Source organism: Mus musculus, chromosome 3 (assembly GCF_000001635.26).
Source record: "Mus musculus strain C57BL/6J chromosome 3, GRCm38.p6 C57BL/6J".
Lineage (NCBI taxonomy): Eukaryota > Metazoa > Chordata > Mammalia > Rodentia > Muridae > Mus > Mus musculus.
In genome coordinates, this window is record NC_000069.6 from 107,291,230 (window position 1) to 107,305,216 (window position 13,987).

Here is a 13,987-nt window from a genome sequence, read left to right on the forward strand (position 1 = left end):
CTCCCTCAGGAAGTAAAGTCCACAGGCAGGAGCTGCTAAACCTCAGCGCTGCCCCCGCTTGACTACAGTGCCTGGTTGTTTCCACCAAGCAGCGGAATGGGAAGCCTTAGAAAGAGAGTAACGTTTTAGGGAAAATAATTTTTCACCTGAAATTTTCTTGTCTCTAGAGGATTCATTTGCTTAAAGGTAAGGTGAAGTGGAATTGAAATTGGGTGATGGGTTGGTCTTCTCAGGGACCTGGAATGACTAGAATCTCTCTGTCTAGAATTATCTAATAGAAATCTCTCCCCCTACACACACACACACACACACACATCTCACAACTGGCATCTTTCTGTCTAATCTAACAGACCTTACTTTTTTAGACACTAAACACACACACATGCGTCGCATACACACCTGGCTGCTTTCACAAGGACAGATGAGGATAACATCCATTCCTCAGAACACGTTCTTTCTCAATATGTGGGTATTTATTTACTCAACTCTGTCTGAAGTTAGCACACTATGACATTCTAATCTTGAATGCTTAGCATCTCTCTCCTAAGGTGGAGACTAGTCTCCTGCAGAATCATAAGTTCACCACCACAACCAAAATATTTAACCTATTTAGTACCCTCTATTTCAAATCACTCATATTTCCTAAGTGGGCTTCCCAATTTGTTTTTCTGATCTAGTATCCTCTAAAGAGATAAGTTACTTTGTTGGGCTATCTAGTTCTTTAAAATACCTAAGCTCCATAAAAAGGGGCTGTCTAAACCCAAGAGCCCCCTCCCATTTAACTTTTCTTTAGATTCAAGGGCTGGTTCACAGGAATGGATGGGTAACACATGGCTTCCTCTAAAACTGGCTTACAGCTGATGGAGATCCTGAGCACAAGTAGAGTGGCCATTCCCATCAGGGACTCGAGGTTATTAACATCAGGCAGACTTCACGTAACTAAGGGGGAACGGAAAAGTGAAAAGTTTCATACCATGGAACAAAATAAAATTTAATAGTTTAACATGCACACCTATAATCGCAGCCTTCAGGAAGTAAAGGAAGGACAGCCACAAGTTCTAGGCCAGGTGGAGCCACAAAGCAGGTCTTAAAACCAACCAAAAAGACAAACAAAATATCCCACTTACAGTTAGATTACTTTCTTGACTACTGAATCAACTGTTTTGCATCTGTTCCAGTGATCTCCGCATGTAGCCTACAGGAAGCATCATGGTGAAGAAGGAAAAAACGCCCTCCCCTTACACCAAACCCCTTGATGGAGGATGGGGGTGGATGGTCGTGCTTCATTTTTTCCTGGTAAGTGTTTCTTTCCCCTTTCCAAGTGCTGAACTGTACGAAGAAAAGCTCAAAGCAGTCTAACAAGATCGATGAAGGAATCTTGAGATTTGAGTAGACAGGAAGCCAGGAACTTGCCCAAACTGCTAAGATCAGAGGCCACCTTGGCTGAACCCAGAAGCTGAGCTGTTTGTTCCCCTGAGAGAAAGGAGAAGCCTTCCCATCCAGGCCTCTCCGCTGCCTCTTCATCATCTCTCAATCAGAGAATGCTCCAGGCATGGCTGGCAGTTCTACTTTGGCAGAATGGCAACTGGGATTTGGGGACATCGTATTTTCGACTAAGTAAGAGCTAGCACAGGTCATTCCTAGAAAGTACTCAGCTCTGCCAGGTGTGGGAGATGCTTAGAACTCCAGCACTGGGCAGGGTTGAAGGGATGCAAGGGAGGCAAGATGATTGCTGATAGTTCAAGACTAGCCAGTCATACATGTTAAGATTTTATCTTGAAACTAAGTGCCCACCCACTCAGCCTAACATGTACACAATACTTCAGACCACTCATGCTGTTTTTAGCTACTTGACACAAACCTGTATGCATCTGGAAAGTGGGAATGTCAACTGAGAAACTGCTTCCATTGGGCTGGCCTGTAGGCAAGTTTGTGAGGACATTTTCTTGGTGAATGATAGGTTTGGAGAGCCTAGTTCACTGGCACCCCAGGACAGGTGGTCCTGTGTTGTTTAGGAAAACAAACTGAGCAAGTCAGGGAAAACAAGCCAGTAAGCAGTATTCCTCCATAGCTTCTGCTTCAGATCTTGCTCTGACTTCGTTATGGTCTATAGCCTGTAAGCTGAAAGGAACCCTTTCCTTCCCAAGTATTTCATCATAGCAATAGAAAGCCAGCCACGGCAGTCCCCTTCATTAGTAGGGGTTGAGGATAGTTCAGTCTGCTGCCCCCCCCATAACTTAAACTCGAATTATACTCTGTATCTGACATGTATTGTAAGGAAAGACTTCTTACCCTCGCCTCCGAGACACTGTTGGAGTTGCTATCTAAAAAAAGTAGTGATGTACATTACCCGCATGTCTGTTCTAGAACACTGGTGGATCCCATCATAGCTGCGCCACAAATAACCCTGTGCATAGTGGTCCCAGCCCTATAACTCTTAAGCACCCCTAGATCATTTTCTTAATTTTGAGACACACTCACAAAGACACTTCTTTCTTCTTGACATTCCTGCCCTGCTTGGATTTACAGTAAGCAGCCCACATGATAGGAACACAAGTCCAGATGAGTGACAACATCAGTATGAAATTGAAGGTGGGAAAACATAATGCTTTACTCCTCCCTAATGATAGAAAAGAGGGATGGAGGGTAGAGGTCCTAAGCTAGACCTGTGTATTATAAAACTTACCAAATAAAGCACAATTTGTTGAATTCTGGCTTCATTACTGAAGAACAGAATTTCTTCTCCCCTTCCATAGAAACATTAATAATAGGGAAGCTAAAGATGCCTTAAGCCCGAGAGCCCTGCCTGGTTGGGCCTCCTCTCAAATGGTGTATGCTGTTGGTGTTGGAGTCTGGTTCTCCCACCCTTTTATGCATTATTTTCAATGGATAACAAGTTATTTGATTAGTTACTGCTAATTAAAAGTAGCTAATAATCAGGTTAATAATGTTACTTGGGCAACATGATGATGGTTATTGGAGCACATAAATATACCAAACTGTTAGCAATGAACTCAGCTCACTGCTCATAGGGATAATATACATCCTAACAGGGCAATGCATTTATTTCCATGTAAATTACAAGTGTGCTTTTCCGTAAGATTTAAGCTCCCTCAAAAGTGAAAAACTTCTCAGTATGCTTTGTGAGCTCCTCCACAAAAGCAGTTACACTGTAACTCACCATACTTTATATATATAACTGTTTCTGGGCTTAGTATGTGTCTTAGTTAGGGTTGTATGGCTGAGAACAGACATTATAATCAAAGCAACTTTTGTAAGGACAACATTTAATTGGGGCTGGCTTACAGGTTCAGAGGTTCACTCCAGTATCTTCAAGGCAGGAGCATAGAAGTGTCCAGGCAGGTATGGTGCAGGAAGAGCTGAGAGTTCTACATCTTCATCTGAAGGCTGCTAGGAAAAGACTGGCATCCAGGGAGCTAGGATGAGGGTCTTAAAGCCCACACCCATAATGACACACTTCCTTAAACAACCCACACCTACTCCAACAAGGCCACACCCCCATTCCCTGGGCCATGAATATTCAAACCATCACAGTATATCTTACCAAACTGTTCAGTGCGGTTAGGGAACCACATTTATACTGTTCATCAGTGTTGCGTTCACTATTGTATGCCTACTCTGAATATACAGCCTGAGACACAGTAGCCACTCATTAAATACCTTCTTTTTTTTTGACGGGGGTGGGGAGGACTAATTTATAGACACATTTATAAGCAGCAGCCAAGAGGATGGATGAAGTCAGAGGTGGAGAGAGGCTACTGAAAACATGTTAAGAACCACGTGTGCTGGCACAGTTACGTGTGATCCACCTGTAATTGCAGCAACTGGGAGGTGATGGCAGGAGGAACTCAAGTTCAAAGTCAGTTGGGGCTGCACTGTGAAATAATCTCGGAAAGACAACAGAGAGATTAAGACAATTGGTTGTTCTGAGGTTATGTAGTTTTAGTGAGGCAAGGTAACTGGAAAAGTACTTCAAATGGACCTGGACACTGGGTATCCATTGGACAAGCTGCAATACAGGCAAGAAAACGGGCCCTAGATTTAACCCAGTATCCAGAAGTAAGTGAAAATGCAGATCTGAGCATTTTGGGAGGACAGACCACTAAGGTGTGCAGAGGAATATGAGAGCAGGGAATCAGAGTCCAGAATCATTAGTTTATGTACTTTGATAAGTTTTGAATGATGGTCACTAGAGTTAAAGGAACAGAAGGAAAAATTCTGAACAGTTTGAATGGTGTAATCTTGGACAAAGTCTAAGGAACTTACAACCAAGAACGTGTTTGCTATAGTCTTTGTGCACCTGAAGTATATAGCAACCTGTGTCTCTAATATACACAGTTTAACTTTAAAGCTAAAGGGATAGGACAAAATTGGGGGAGATCATTGTAGGGACGAATGGAATCATCCACAGAGGAAACAAGAGCAGAGGAGTAGGCAGATGTTTAGGAATTATCAGGAACAATGATGTACGGCCACTGCTGAGGCCACATGATAGAAATGGCAACAATCTGACTTAGCAACAAGGAAGTCTTTGAGAATTTTGGTCAGAGCACTTAGGTTTTCAGTGGAATACTTCAATTAGAGGAAGAAGACAGAGCAGACTTTGAAGAAACTTATCTATGAAGGTCAGGATAAGCAAATAAGCTAAGATAACCTTACAGAGGACTGGAAATAAAAAGAGCTGTTATTAAATAAAATTAACCTTGACAACAGGCACTCTAATTTCAAAATGAGTATCGTGGCTGATCTAGATCACACACACACACACACACACACACACACACACACACACACACGAATGTGGGGGTGGGGAAAGGCGGTCCACTTTATCCTCTTATGGGTCCAAGAAAATGAACTGCTTTGCCAGGTGTTGTGGCCCACGCCTTTAATTCCAGGGGCACTTGGGAAGAGGAGGCAGGTGGATCTCTGAGTTTGAAGCCAGCCTGGTTAAACATACACACACCACATGGACACAGGAGATTGGGGGGGAGGGGTTAGTTCAAGGACATCCATGACTATACAGAGAAACTGTCTTGAAAAACAACAACAACAAAAAAGCAACAAAAAACTAAATGCTTTTAAGTTGGAAATTAGGGGTTGGACTATTCCTAGGTTTTTGTTTGATTTGGAGTTTAGGCAATTACAATGTCTGATGAAGCAGGACTGAGTCCTACCAACCTTAATCCAAGGCATTGGGATCAAGACTTATGTAGTCTGCCTGGTTAACTAAGGGAAAATACAGATACTGGGAAAGGTCTTTAGTATCTTTTTAAGGTAGAAATAGAAGTTAATTAGGAAGTTAAAAATTAGAGAGGGCTGGCTGGGCAGATGCTAGAGCTCTGCCTTTGTGTTCCTGATACTCAGTGAACAGACAACACAACCTGTTATTGAGCACCCATTTCACAGCTCTCAGAGACAGACATCAGGAAGAGAACAAGGAAAAGTTCCAATTGAAGACCAACAGCCAGCCAAATTCAAAAGATTAACAATAGAGGTACACCAGAAGTGGTGGCATATGTCATATGTCTTTAATCCCAGTACTTGGGAGGCAGACACAGACTTCAAGGCCATCCCTGGTCTTCACAGTGAGTTCTAGGGCTTCAAAGACAGATTGTTTCAAAAAAAAAAAAAAAAAAAGTAAAAGCATTCTCTACATACATAGCTCACGCACAGGCTAAAGGCTAAAGGCTTACAGAATGACCCCTTACATTAGTGGTTCTTGTTCACAAGAAGGTACACTGTATTTTGACCTGAAATAAGTCTAGAACATTTGGTAGTTACATTTAATGGTACAATTTATTATTTTTTTAAAAAGATTTATTTTATATGAATACACTGTAGCTGTCTTCAGACCCACCAGAAGAGGGCGTCAGATCTCATTACAGATGGTTGTGAGCCACCATGTGGCTGCTGGAAATTGAACTCAGGACCTTCAGAAAAGCAGTCAGTGCTCTTAACCGCTGAGCCGTCTCTCCAGCCCCCCAATTTTTTTTTAAAGAAAGTTATATTGTGGGTGCTAGATCTGAACCTGGGTATTCTGGAAGTGCAACAAGTGCTTGTAACTGCTAAGCTATCTTTCCAGCCCCAAGTTTCATTTCGTACTTGCTTTCAAGTGAGAATGAGAAAAACATTTAGGATTCTTTTTCTTAGGAAGCCTCCTAGGCAGTTGCCAATTCTCGACCTCTTGCCTCCAGATAAGAAATACTATTCTGAAATAAGACTAGAAATGACGATTAAAGCAGGGTAGGAGTGGCTAGAATCCTTTACAATTAGGAGTTGAGGAATGGTTATATACAAACAGGTCCGTCCCCCCCCCACCCCCCCTTAAGGCACCTGTAATAACTGCCAGAGACAGAATGTAAAAAGAGAGTAGTGGGGAGTCAAGTCAGCCTAGGATCTAAATCTCAGTGCCTGTACCACCACTGGCAACTTTTCTCTTAAACTTCAACTCTCACTATAAAACAACAGTGACATATCCTTTTCATAAGCTTGAAATGGGGACTAAATGAGATTATTTCCATGAATCTGTCCTGACACTTTAGAGAGGAATGAACTGCTTCTCCCACCCCCTACTATAACCAGAAACCACCAGTAAGACAAATGAGCAAGCACTGAGATGCTGGAGCAATAGAACCCCTGGTAACACTTCTAGCCCACTTTGCACCTAACAAGGACTCTGTATGTTTTGATTTAGGTAAATGTGTTTGTGATGGGAATGACCAAGACATTTGCAATTTTCTTTGTGGTTTTTCAAGAAGAGTTTGAAGGCACTTCAGAGCAAATTGGTTGGATTGGATCCATTATGTCATCACTCCGTTTCTCTGCAGGTATGGAGTAGGCAATAAGCTTGCTGTCTATGGAGAATGACCACAAAGGTCCATGACAACACCATCACTCCTTTAGGGCTGAAGTAATGTACATTCAAGTTCACCTATTAATATGCATTAATATCAATATGTAATATTGAAAGAGACATCAGTGTTTACGCTCTATTTAACTTGGTAATTAAGTTGGGAAAATTAAGGTTAAAAAGGAATTAAGGTCAGGTGTTGGTGGTGCTCGCCTTTAATCCCAGCACACGGGAGGCAGACGGTGGATCTCTGAGTTGGAGGCCAACCTGGCCTACAGAGCAAGTTCTAGAATGCCAAGGCTATACAGAAAAACATCCATCTTGAAAAAAGACAGGGAAAGGAAAAAGGAATTAAGAATCCAAGTATTTAATTAATGATTGATGTTTTTGCATGCCTTGTGGTTTTTTTGTTTTATGTCTGGTAAGGCTTTAAACCCAGAGAGCCAAGACTTCAACCTGCAAGTGAAACCATTCAGCTCTAACTATGTGATCATATTCAAAATAAACATTAAACCAATTTCTCCTTTAGTTCTAGTTGGTGTAATATGGAGATTAGCGATGCAAATTTGTACTAAACAGAGGCCACTAGTACAAACATGATTTTATTTCAATTTTGAATATACAATATCTTATACCAATTGTCTTGCTTTCCTCTGATCACTCAGTCAAAGAACACACAGGGCCTAAGGGATGTCTGAGGATATTAACTTAGCACTTTCCCTTTCTCCTCTGAAGGTCCCCTGGCTGCTATCATCTGTGACGTACTTGGAGAGAAAGCTACCTCCATTCTTGGGACGTTCCTTGTCTCTGGTGGCTATGTCATCAGCAGCTGGGCCACAGGCATTCCCTTTCTTTGTGTGACCATGGGGCTGCTACCTGGTGAGTTCACACTCAATAGTCCATAAAGGATGTAACAGGAAACTGTCCTGCTGCCCACAGATCTTAAATACATTATCTCATCTACATCATCTGATCTGATAACTAATGATCTAATTTCAAACTTTTTTTTTTTTTTAAAGGTTTGGGATCTGCTTTCTTGTACCAAGTAGCTGCTGTGGTAATTACCAAATATTTCAAAAAACGATTGGGCCTTTCTACAGCAATTGCCCGTTCTGGAATGGGGCTGACATTTTTGTTGGCACCCTTTACAAAATTCCTCATAGATCTTTATGACTGGACAGGTGAGTCAGTCTACATTTCTAAACTTTCAACACAAAAAACGTAATGTTTAGCCCTCCTTTTGAATACTAGAAGTGAAGCTTTAATAAATTCCTCTTCCTAGATCCAAGGTCACTATGTATGACACACTAGCAGGTCTAGAACTCATGACAACGCTGGGATTACAGGCCACCAGGCACCACCATGTAGCACTGAAGATGAGAGAGGGAAATAAACATATTTAATGGGAACACATGCCATTCCTTATAAGGAAGAAATCTTCCTATTTGCCAGCCCAACTCAAGAATTCTCTTTTCAGAATTCCATGCATGAGGTGCAACTAGAAATGCTGTGCAGTAAAAGCTTAGGAAAACAATGTTTTCTCTTTTTTTCCAATCTTTTCACTAAAGCATCCAAAGAAAACAAAACAAACAAACAAACAAACAAAAAAACAAAACAAAACTCTGCATTTAAAAACAAATCTAAGCATAAATGGACTATTTGTAAAAAGATTATGTTCCTACCAGACAATTTTTATATATATTATCAACTAGGAATTTTCACAAAGCCATTTCATAATTTTCTATCTTAAGTATTCTAGTGAAATGTATTTATGTCTATTTCTACCTTTATAGTAGTTTTGACTACTCTTCCCTATGTAGAGGACTATTCAGTAGTTCCACGGTAAATGGGAACCTCCAGCTGATACGCCTCTAGAAAAGCCGAGACAAGCTTGTTCTCTCCAGAAACACTAAGTCATGGCTTTGTTCTGGACATCCTAAAACCAACCAAGTACTCACATCAAAGGCAAGAAAGGCAAGACTAGCATGTCTTCAAGGGGGAAAAAAAGTCCGAATGGCTTTTTCTAACACGTTTTCCCCCATGATTCCTGACAGCTAGTTCTATATTCCCTACACCAAAATCCAGTCACAATATATTTAAAATACCTATTTAAAATGTAAATTTGTGCCATCAGATTATTACCCACTTCCCAATCCCCTAACTTGTCCTTTAGCAAAAAATAACCTCTTTTCAATTTCCTGGTTTTCCAATATCTAAAGTATTACATTTTTGCACCATGTATATTGTCAATAGACCTAAGTGGTTTCAGTTAAATTTGGGAGGCAGGGAAGGAGAGATGGCTAAGCAGTTAAAGGCATTTTGCTGTTCTTCCAGATGACTAGAATTCCATTCCCAGAATCCTTATCAGACATTTCACAACTGCCTGCAATCCCAGCTCAGGGGATGTGATTCTCTTCTGGCTTCAGTGGACCCCCCCCCCCCCAAACACACACACACACGTTTTTTAAGTAGCATGGGAGGCAAAGTAGTATTTTTTAATAATTATTTGACTATGGAGATTGGCCTCCTCCCAGCCTATGAATAGACAGTAGCATGAGCTGAAAGACTATTCTTATGTTCTAATTTCTCTCTTCCATTTAGGCGCTCTTATTTTATTTGGAGCAATTATATTGAACTTGGTGCCTTCCAGCATGCTCTTAAGACCCATCCACAGCCAATCAAACAACAATTCTGACATTGAAAACAAAGGTAGCATTTTGTCTGCAACTGAACCAGAGGCATCATACAAGACAGAGACATCGAAGTGCAAGGAGACACAGGAGCCTTTCATCAAAGACAGTACTATGAAGAAATCTGAACAACCTACCACAACCTTAACTGTCTTAGGAAATCAAAGCGAAGAGTTCAGCAATAGGCCTCACAGGAACAGGCCGTTACTTATGAGCAATGGCAAAAGTCACAAGAAAAAGTTTGTTTCATGGAACTGCAAACAAAAACTTTTAGATATCTCGCTCTTTAGAAACCCTTTCTTCTACATTTTTACCTGGTCTTTTCTCCTGAGCCAATTAGCATATTTCATTCCCACTTTCCACCTAGTAGCCAGAGCAAAAACACTTGGGATTGACGTAATGGATGCCTCCTACCTTGTGTCTGTAGCTGGTAAGAAAAATGAACTTAGCTTGATAAAAGTTTATTAAATTTTATTTTAAAACAGAAGCAAGGAAAAGGGAAGAAAGCAAGAGAGTGACTGTGAGTTTTCTGGGGTTAAACAGAGTAGTGTGTATTTCTCAGCAGATTTGGCAACTGCTATCTTTCAGGTTCTAGCGGACCCTAACTCACCTTACCCACCTTCAGGTGTCTCACACAGTAGACATCAATTGTTCCCTGGGAAGAAACTTAATTTCAAAGGCTGGTGCTAAGTGTCAACAGCTAATCTGGGAAGGAAAAGCTCAGCTAGAAAACATGGTATAATAACGTGAAGGATTGATTCTGAAGCTTAACTTCCCAGGCCAGGCTCTTGCTGTTTGTTTTTTGTTTTGGCTGTGTGACCTTGGGCAAGGCATTCTCCTCCAGGTCAGGATTTCCTTTTCCTATAGGATAGGCATAATACACTGCTTTCCCTCCCAACTGTCAGATTATGAATGTAATGTATATGTAATGTAGTGTAGTGCCAGGCTAGCATAATGTTCTACTGGTACTTAATGCTAAGCAATTTTCCTGTTGAGTTAGTCACTAATCCACAGGCTTGTGTTTAAAATAGAATGTATGTTAAAAACACAAAAACAATTATTCTATGTAATCACAAAATGTTGGATGGTCAAATACTTAAGTTGTAGATTCTCTCAACTGACCAGACAGGAAGTCTGAAACAAAGAATGAGATTGAATTGTTTTGCTCCAACTGGACAATTCTCAACATTCAACTTAACTTTTCTTCTACAGATTTCTTGGGGAGAAAGCCCTTACAAAGCTGAAGACACCTAGTTTCAAAGGTTCTCACTGAAGAAAGCTTCCGTCAAAAAATGCTGTTTCATAAGAGTAGCTTTGGTTAACCATTTTCTTTTACTGTCCGATAGAATCCATTTGGATCAGATTAAGGCTATACAAATTAGGCCAAATAGTGTAATACAGTCTCAGTGTGCATCCTAGGAGACTAATGGAGCAGTTTGTTTGAACCCCTAAAATTCAAACCAACTTGAGATCATACTGGCTTTCTCATACTTCACACCTGTGAAGTAGTACTGGACCACTAAGCCTTCTATCCCCAGCATTACTCATGGTTCTGTTTTTGAGACTTGGTCTCATCATGTGGCTCAATCTGTCTTAGAACTTACCATGCAGACCGGGGTGGCCTGGATGAAATTCACAAGATATCTACCTTTGCCTCCCAAGTGCTGGAATTAAAGGCACTCACCACCCCTGGCTTCATGATATTGACTTTTGGTATTTTTAACTGGTATTATGCCTTAGAATAGGGTAAACAGTAACAATGCTGAATAGAAAAAAAAAAAGTGCTTCTTAAACTTTACTCATTACACCATACCAAATGACATATATAAACGACTTATGTATTTTCAAATTAACTTTAACAACCATTGGAGGCCTTAAATTCCAAAGTTTCATAGAAGAGTCCCAGTGTCTATATTTTTAATATAAGATTTTATTTGATTTCTCTCATTTCACCATATGACTCCTCGGGACACTGAGGTTTCATATCCTCACTTGTTGGACCTCTTCAGACCATGGTCTTGTCAACAGGGATCCCACATACAATTAGAGAACATACATGACAACTTAATGGTTTCATATTCAGCTGGAAGCAGCATCCTGGTATTTTACTAGGTGTTTTAAAAAGTAAGGTACATATCCTATTTCACTATGAAACCATTTTTCCCTCCTATCCTCTGGCCTCAGGATGGCATCCTACTCCTTGGGCAAAGACACTTAGACACTGACATTCTTACAAAACAGATTGAGTGACTTTGTATTCACTGTTCCAGGTATCACTGAGACAGTCAGTCAGCTCATTTCTGGATGGATTGCTGATCAAAATTGGATCAAGAAGTATCAATACCACAAGTCTTACCTCATTCTGTGTGGTGTGACTAACCTGCTTGCTCCTTTAGCCACCACATTCCCACTCCTTATGGCCTATACCATCCTTTTTGCCATTTTTGCTGGTGGCTACCTGGCACTAATACTGCCAGTATTGGTGAGTAGACTCATTCCTTAGTAATAAATGACTCAGTACAGTAACAGCCTTCCTAAGAATTCAAATTTTATATTAACTTTATGATTTAAAAACTACACAAGACTTCAGAAATCTTGCAGTTAGTTATATACTGTCATTATTCATCTAACCATGTGAGGAACAGAAGCTAAGAGGACTAACCACACAGAACAGGATAAAGAGGAACACAGAGACCAGCAAGACTCCAACTCTCCTTGTGTTTACTCCTCTCCATGAGGCTCCAGGGGTCTCTAGGTCTTGCTAGGATACAAGTATATAAGTCTGCTAATAAGGATTGCATCTGTGTGCTGCCTTGAATCCTATGTACTTTAAGGACATTGTTTTAACAAGATCTCTATATTAAGCTCAAACTTAAATCCTGAACTCAAATGGAATTAAAATGGTTTTTAAGTTGTGTAGGAAAGTGCATGAGGCTTAGGCAAAAATCCCAGGTTCCCAAAGATGAAATCAGTTCCTGTGTTACCAGATTTCTTATAAACCCATGGTTGGTAATAAGCCACAGGTGGATTCAACATTAATATAAGCACAGATTGCAAAATACTATTTCCTAATTGAGAAGGAAGATCATTAAGGTTTGGGAGGTAAAAACACTCTTGAACTATATAAAAGGTTAATCTATCTAGACCAAACACCAATGTTCCCCCACTGATAAACTAAAAACACTTACTCTGCCTTGCCAATCCTAGCTCCCTAGTTGACATCTATTCCCTTCCCTAACACTGGGGATGAAAAGCCAACTAAGGGCTGGTGAGATGGCTCAGTGGGTAAGAGCACCCGACTGCTCTTCCAAAGGTCCGGAGTTCAAATCCCAGCAACCACATGGAGGCTCACAACCATCTGTAACAAGATCTGACGCCCTCTTCTGGAGTGTCTGAACATAGCTACAGTGTACTTACATATAATAAATAAATAAATCTTTAAAAAAAAAAAAAAAGAAAAGCCAACTAAATCATCCCAGGAGTCAAACTGTTCAGTTTGAGTGTGGTTTTCTGGTTTGGTTTGCTTTGCTTTTAATGATATTTGTCACCGCTTTGTAAACATAAGACACTGGAGAAGTTCATCCTTAAAACGGCTCACACTAAATTCTCATTCCCTACAGGTTGACCTATCTAAGAATTCTAGAGTACACAAGTTTTTGGGATATGCCAGTTTCTTTGCCGGGATAGCTGTACTTTCTGGACCACCAATAGCAGGTAACAACTAAGTCGCATTCTGAGCAAATTTCAATGAAGAAATTAGAAATCTAGGATCAATGGCAACAGTACAGGTTTAAATGCTATTTTTGACTTTACCATGTTCGCTCTACCCTGATCACCATACAGGAAAATACGAAGTTAATTCTATAAATATGTTTTACTTTACTGGAAATAACCAGTTTTACCTAAATGGTATTTTTTGCTTGCTGATTTAGTTAAAAATTTGACCTGCACAGAAAAAAAATTATTCACTGGTAAAGGCTTAAATGTTAAGATTCTCACAGATCCGAGTTCTCATCTATTGACCTTACTGACTGCTATAGTGTTTCCACTGTCCATAACTAGGAACTCATCTTAAAATTAACTTTTCTATATTTAAACCATTTATTTTGTTTTTGAAACAAGGTCTCATTTGCCCAAGTAGGCTTCAAACTTCCTCCTATTCACCGGAGGAACCTGAAGAACTTTCTGACTCTTCTGTTCCCACTGAGACTACACGTGTGAGATCATTACCTGGTATATGCAGTGGTGGGGAAGCAAATCAAACTCAGGGCACTCATGCTAGACAAATAATCTGCCAACTGAGGCCAGCATCGCTTTTGCTACTTTCAGACCATAACTGAAAACAGTGATTTTGCCCTATCGTTTAAAAAAACAAACAAACAAAATATGTATAGTGATGGTAAGTTTGTATTCTTATTTGTTTTTG

General features: G+C 40.3%; 1 protein-coding gene across 2 annotated transcripts in view; it reads left to right on the forward strand.

Annotated features, from left to right (window-relative positions):
- Slc16a4 (solute carrier family 16 (monocarboxylic acid transporters), member 4) overlaps positions 1 to 13,987 on the forward strand; it is a 20,886-nt gene continuing 6,899 nt past the window's right edge. For both annotated transcript variants that reach the window (NM_146136.2, NM_001310705.1), the window contains exons 1-8: positions 1 to 186; positions 1,179 to 1,296; positions 6,716 to 6,848; positions 7,607 to 7,750; positions 7,891 to 8,052; positions 9,473 to 9,991; positions 11,832 to 12,043; positions 13,182 to 13,275. In NM_146136.2, the coding sequence (NP_666248.1) occupies positions 1,210 to 1,296; positions 6,716 to 6,848; positions 7,607 to 7,750; positions 7,891 to 8,052; positions 9,473 to 9,991; positions 11,832 to 12,043; positions 13,182 to 13,275 (1,351 nt within the window). In that variant the 5' untranslated portion in view covers positions 1 to 186; positions 1,179 to 1,209. The remainder of the gene's footprint in view (positions 187 to 1,178; positions 1,297 to 6,715; positions 6,849 to 7,606; positions 7,751 to 7,890; positions 8,053 to 9,472; positions 9,992 to 11,831; positions 12,044 to 13,181; positions 13,276 to 13,987) is intronic.